Source organism: Geotrypetes seraphini, chromosome 4, assembly GCF_902459505.1.
Source record: "Geotrypetes seraphini chromosome 4, aGeoSer1.1, whole genome shotgun sequence".
Lineage (NCBI taxonomy): Eukaryota > Metazoa > Chordata > Amphibia > Gymnophiona > Dermophiidae > Geotrypetes > Geotrypetes seraphini.
In genome coordinates, this window is record NC_047087.1 from 243,005,194 (window position 1) to 243,011,193 (window position 6,000).

Below are 6,000 nucleotides of genomic sequence, written 5' to 3' on the forward strand. Positions count from 1 at the left end.
GTTCGCCCTGGATATAGACAGCCTTGAGGAAGAGACTGCGGGCCGTGGCCCAGGTCCAAATGCGAAGAGCCTCCTGACAAAGGAGGCGAGATCCGGTGCCGCCCTGTTTGTTTATGTAGTACATGGCGACTTGGTTGTCCGTGCACAGGAGCAGAACCTGAGGACAAAGAAGGTGCTGGAAGGCCTTGAGAGCGTAGAACATGGCTCGTAGTTCTAGGAAATTGATGTGATGTAGACGCTCCTGTGGGGTCCAAAGACCTTGGGTGCGTAGGTCTCCCAGGTGAGCTCCCCATGCATAAGGGGAGGCATCCGTGGTGATGATCATGGAATGCGGGGGCAGATGAAAAAGAAGGCCCCTGGAAAGATTTGAGGAGTTCAACCACCATTGTAGAGATCGCTGAAGAGACGATGTCACAGAGATGGGATGAGAAAGAAGGTTCGAGGTCTGTGACCACTGGTTGGCCAGAGTCCATTGAGGTGTCCTGAGGTGGAGTCGTGCCAGGGGAAGCACATGCACCGTCGAGGCCATGTGGCCCAGGAGGACCATCATCTGTCTGGCAGGAATGGAGTAATGAAGGAGCACCTGACGACACAGGCGGAGCAGATTCCGCTGACGGTCGGAGGGGAGAAACGCCCTCATTAGTGTGGTGTCGAGAACTGCTCCAATGAATTGAAGGCGCTGTGTGGGAAACAGGTGCGACTTGGGGTAGTTGATCTCGAACCCCAGAAGATGGAGGAGAGAGATGGTATGATGAGTGGCTTGTAGCACAAGCGGACACGTAGGTGCTTTCACCAACCAATCGTCCAAGTAGGGAAACACCTGAAGGTTGTGAGACCTGAGGAAGGCCGCCGCCACAATGAGGCATTTGGTGAACACCCTGGGTGATGAAGCGAGGCCAAAAGGTAGCACTTTGTACTGATAATGGCGATGGTGCACCTGGAATCGGAGGTAGCGCCGTGAAGTTGGATTGATTGGGATGTGAGTGTAGGCCTCTTTGAGGTCCAGGGAACATAGCCAGTCGTTCTGAGAGAGATGAGGGTAAAGCGTGGCAAGGGAGAGCATTCTGAACTTCTCCTTGACTAGACACTTGTTGAGGTCCCTGAGATCGAGAATGGGACGTAGGTCTCCTGTCTTCTTTGGAACTAGAAAGTAACGGGAGTAGAATCCCCGGCCTCTTTGTTCCGGAGGTACTTCTTCGATGGCATTGAGAAGAAGGAGGGATTGGACCTCCCTCAGAAGGAGGGGGGTTTGAGTTGAAAGAGAAGCAGACTCTACGGGAGGATTGTCTGGTGGAAGAGTCTGGAAGTTGAGAGAGTAGCCGTGGCGGATGATGTTGAGGACCCACTGGTCCGATGTGATGACCTCCCAACGGCTGATGAAAATGTGTAGCCTGCCTCCGATTGGCTGAGGAAGAGGCAATGAGGGTGGAAGACTGGCTAAGCCCTGGAGAGAGAAGTCAAAAGGGCTGAGAAGGTTTGGCAGGAGGAAGAGGCTTGGCAGGTTGATTAGACTGTGCACGAGCCTGGGTGTGTTGGTGTTGGCGGGCCCGCCTAGGTTGCTGCGAAGGTGGGTTGAGCGGCCTAGCGGAGAACCTGCGCTGATAAGAAGTCTGCGGTCGGTAAGGACGAGCAGGAGGCGCCTTCTTTTTTGGTTTAATGAGAGTATCCCATCTGGTCTCATGGGCGGAGAGTTTCTGTGTGGTGGTATCCAGGGACTCTCCGAATAATTCGTCTCCCAGACATGGGGCGTTGGCTAGTCTGTCCTGATGGTTGACGTCCAGATCAGAGACCCTGAGCCAGGCCAGGCGGCGCATAGCCACAGCGATGGCAGATGCACGGGAGGTGAGCTCAAAAGAGTCATAGATAGAGCGCACCATAAATTTTCTCAGTTGAAGCAGGCTGGAGATGTGCTGCTGGAATAGTGGAACCTTGTGCTCCGGCATGTACTTTTGCATGGCGGAGAGTTGCATTACCAGATGTTTCAGGTAGAAAGAAAAATGGAAAGAGTAGTTGTTTGCCCTGTTGGCAAGCATGGCATTCTGGTAGAGCCGCTTGCCAAACTTGTCCATAGTTTTGCCCTCTCTGCCAGGAGGGGTGGAGGCATAAACACTAGAGCCCTGAGTCTTTTTTAAAGTGGACTCTACCAGGAGAGACTCATGGGGCAGCTGGGGTTTATCAAATCCCGGGATTGGAATAACCCTGTAAAGGCTATCCAGTTTACGGGGCGCCCCAGGGACAGTCAGTGGATTCTCCCAATTTTTATAAAAAGTTTCCCGTAGGATGTCATGCACGGGCAACTTTAGGAACTCTTTAGGGGGTTGATCGAAATCTAATGCCTCCAGGAAAGCCTGTGACTTCTTAGAGTCAGATTCCAGAGGCAAGGATAAGGCCCCCGATAACTCCCTGAGAAATTTAGAAAAGGAAGATTGCTCAGGTTTAGATGTGGTATCGGGGGCCGAAGGCTCTTCGTCCGACGACGATGCATCCTCCTCGGTACCGAGGGGGGATTCTTCCCAGAGGTCCGGGTCTCTGACATCGGTGTGCGTGTGTCGAGAGACTGGAGTGGAAGGCTCGGTATGGTGAGTTTTAGACCGAGACTTGCCTGAGCGTACCGAGACGGTACCGGGGGATGAAGACCTGTGTCTGTCTCGGTCCCGGGAAGAACGGTGCCGGTCAGGTTCGCGGGAAGACCGGTGTTCCGTTCGGTCCCGAGGAGGATCGGTCGTCGTCAAGGCGACAGCCTCGGCATGGGCCTGGAGATGTGGCGCCGAGAGAATGGGCATGGAGGAGTCCATAGGTACCGATGGCGTGGATACCTGTTGGACGGTGCGGGGCTCGGGCCGGTCTGGTACCGAAAGTAGCGGTGCCAGGATAGAGGGCAAGAGCTGTTTAAGTTGCTGTTGGAGTTGTTCCTGCAACTTATCCTGGAGGATGGCCGCAATGCGGTCATCCAGGGGTGGCACCGGAACCACTTTTTTCTGCTTTGGTTCCATGGGTGCCGCTCTACGCTCCGGCGATGAGGAGGCCGATGACGAGGCACTCACCGATATCGGAGCGGAGCGCTTTTTGGTTCGGCGTGGAGCCGAAAGAGCTGGTGTCGCCACCGAGGTGGGAGGGCGCTCAAGGGTGGAAGGCTTCTTAGCCGGCTTACCTGGCGCCGGTGGCGCCGATGGCGCCGATGTAGTTTCAGGCGGTGTCGAAGTGGTCGGTGCCGATTTCGACGGTGCCGCAGTTGAAGAAGTCGAGTCCATAGTCGGGCCGGTGCCGAACAGTAGACTTTGCTGGATTTGACGATTCTTCAAAGTGCGTTTTTTAAGAGTGGCACAGTGGGTGCAGGAGTCCGCCCGATGCTCAGGTCCCAAGCACTGTAAACACCAATTGTGTGGGTCAGTGAGGGAGATCGGGCGTGCACACCGCTGGCACTTCTTAAAACCGGGCTGCGGGGGCATGAATGGAAACACGGCCTCCGCAAAATCAAACCCCGAGGCCTGGATCGTGACAACAGGCCCCGCCGGGGCAAGAACGAAAAACGAAGTCAAAAGAAAATATTTTTTTTTTTTTTTTTTTTAAATGAAAGAAAAAAGCACCCGAAGGTGAATAAAAATGAAAAAGAACGCGAGCGGGAAGGCAAAAAGAGGATTTCAATCTTAGTTGAAAAACGCACGTCTTCTTCGCTCCGCGGAAACGAAGAAACTGGGGACCACGCACTCCTCCGTCGGGCGGGAAGGCACTCGCGCACGCGCGGTGCGGCCAACTAGAACTTTCTAGTAAAAAGGTCCGTACCGGGGGCTCCGTCGGTGACGTCACCCATGCGTAAAGAATATGCTGCCTGCTTGTCCTGGGATAAAAAATATTACTTCTAGTATTTAAAACACTATCCACCAATGAACCTCAATTTATAAACCGGTTACTAATTCCACATAACATGACACGTTCTCTGCGTTCTACAACTCAAGGGTTGCTTATGGTTCCTTCCTTGAAAATTATTGGAACCAGACTTCATGACATATTTTCAGTAATGGCCCCTCTTACCTGGAATGCCCTGCCTTTATACATAAGAGAAGTTAAAGACCTCGATATATTTAAAACCAATTTAAAAACTTTTCTTTTTAAAGCTTCTTTTAATCTTTAAACAATCCTTTTTAACAATTTTATCCCAATCCTTATGTTTTCCCCTACCTGCCTTTTTCTTTTTTCTCATCTGAATAACAGTAATTTTGTAACTTTTACCTTATCTTTTCCCTTCCCTTATGTATCTGAGTCTGTCTGTTTTGTCAGTTTGTTTTTATCCCCTTTTAAAGCTGTACAACATATATTTTAATGTCACTCGCTTAGTATGTAATAAGCGATTTATCAAATTTGATTAAACTTGAAAAAGAGATGTTAGTGTGGGGATGAGGCAGAACGGGCTGGAGTCACATGTCCTGTTTTCTTCTTGAACAATCTAGTAACCCTGAGAACCAGTGGCATAGCGAGGGTAGGAGACACCCTCATCTCTGCCCCCCCCCCCCTCACGTCGTCCCATACCTCGTTAAATCTTCACCTGCAGGAGCAGCTTCTCTGGCCTGCTGCTCGCTGCAGCATTGGCTTTCCCTCTGAAGTCATTTCCTGGTCCCACTACCCAGATGTGATTTCAGAGGGAAGCTAGGCCAGCGGGAACAGAAGGCCTGAGAAGTTGCTCATGTTTGTAAGATTTAAAGGAGGGACAGAGGTGGAGGTAAGGGAGGGCGCATGGGGGGTGGGAGAGGTGCCTGCACCCCCACCAAGATGGTGCTGGGGCGATTCACCCCCCCCCCTTACTACTCCACTGTGAGCACCCCAGATATCAAGTAAATTTTTCTCACTTTTCCTGCAGAACTGCAAATAGTTTATTAGCCCCACTTCTTTTGAATACATGGACTCCTATAATTAATGTAACAGTGCACGACGGCTTAAAAGCTTGGTGGCAAAATCCATTGAATTTATTGTTGCGTCACAAAGCAGTGTTTTTCTCGCAAGCCTTCCATGACAACCCCGCAAACCCCCTCGTGAAAAGTCTACGCTACACTTTTTCATTCACACTGGCCAGTAGTAATATCTCGCGCTCTAAACAGCCACGGCTCCGTTTCTTTACCACAGAATTCATACATCTACGCAGGCGCGAGACAGACCTGGAGCAGTACCAAGACAGCCGCCAGCCACCTCTGGCATCTGCCAAATTCCCCCGCGGAGCAAAAGGCTTCATCCAAGTCCATCCCGTGAGCACAGTTCCTCTTTTTCGAGCAGGAAAAGTATCATAGCTACAGGTAGCAAAAAGCCTTGAGCGCGGAAAGCACCTCCTACTGGAGCAGCAGTAACGTCATGCAGAGCAGCTTGTTTACCTTCCGGTAACTTATGAGCGAGTTTCTGACGCGGCCATAGAAACGTAAGCGCCTGAACGTTGCAACCCATTTACAGTAATTCTGTAGTTGATTTACTATTCCTCCTTCACGTGACCAAGAGTCTGCTGTAGCTGTCCCTTGCTTGCACTTGGCTTAGTCGTAGCGCGCCCTCTGCTGTATAAAGTGAAAAAGACGTGACCGAAGGCGGCAGATTGTGAAGTTTGTAAACATTAACTGAAACAAACCTAGGCAAGTGAAGAGAATTTTATCGGTCGCATTACACCGTCCAGACGGAGGAGCTGGTTCTAGGAGGCTGAGTCAAGTACTAAGAAAGGACGAAAGTGTAGTGAGTTTGACACCCTAATCGTTTTTAAATAGCGGAGCCAGTGGCGTACCTAGCATATGTGACACCTGGGGCCCATCATATTTTGGCAACCCCCCCATCTGTACGAAAACATGATTTTTAGTAACAAGCCACACGTCACACACGAGTACCTAGGAAAAGGCAGCATCTTACATATTACAGTGAGCAGTACATCAATACACCCATTGTAAAACTAAACAAGCCAGACTAGTACAGATCAATCCTACACCGTCAATCCTAACAGAAAACCATGTCTTTCGAACACACAGAACACAG

General features: G+C 50.9%; 1 protein-coding gene across 3 annotated transcripts in view; it reads right to left on the reverse strand.

The window, feature by feature from the left end:
- The window catches only part of LOC117359162 (solute carrier family 22 member 15-like), a 150,439-nt gene extending 144,763 nt beyond the window's left edge, over window positions 1-5,676 (reverse strand). The window contains exon 1 of one of the 3 annotated variants that reach the window (XM_033941443.1): window positions 5,606-5,676. Coding sequence is in view for 1 of the 3 variants with exons in the window: in XM_033941441.1 (XP_033797332.1) it covers window positions 5,151-5,234 (84 nt within the window). In the remaining 2 variants the exon portion in view is untranslated. Of the gene's footprint in view, window positions 1-4,527; window positions 4,592-5,150; window positions 5,355-5,605 lie in introns of those variants that run through there. The other 2 variants (XM_033941441.1, XM_033941442.1) reach the window with 2 other exon arrangements.
- Window positions 5,677-6,000: the final 324 nt, after the last annotated feature.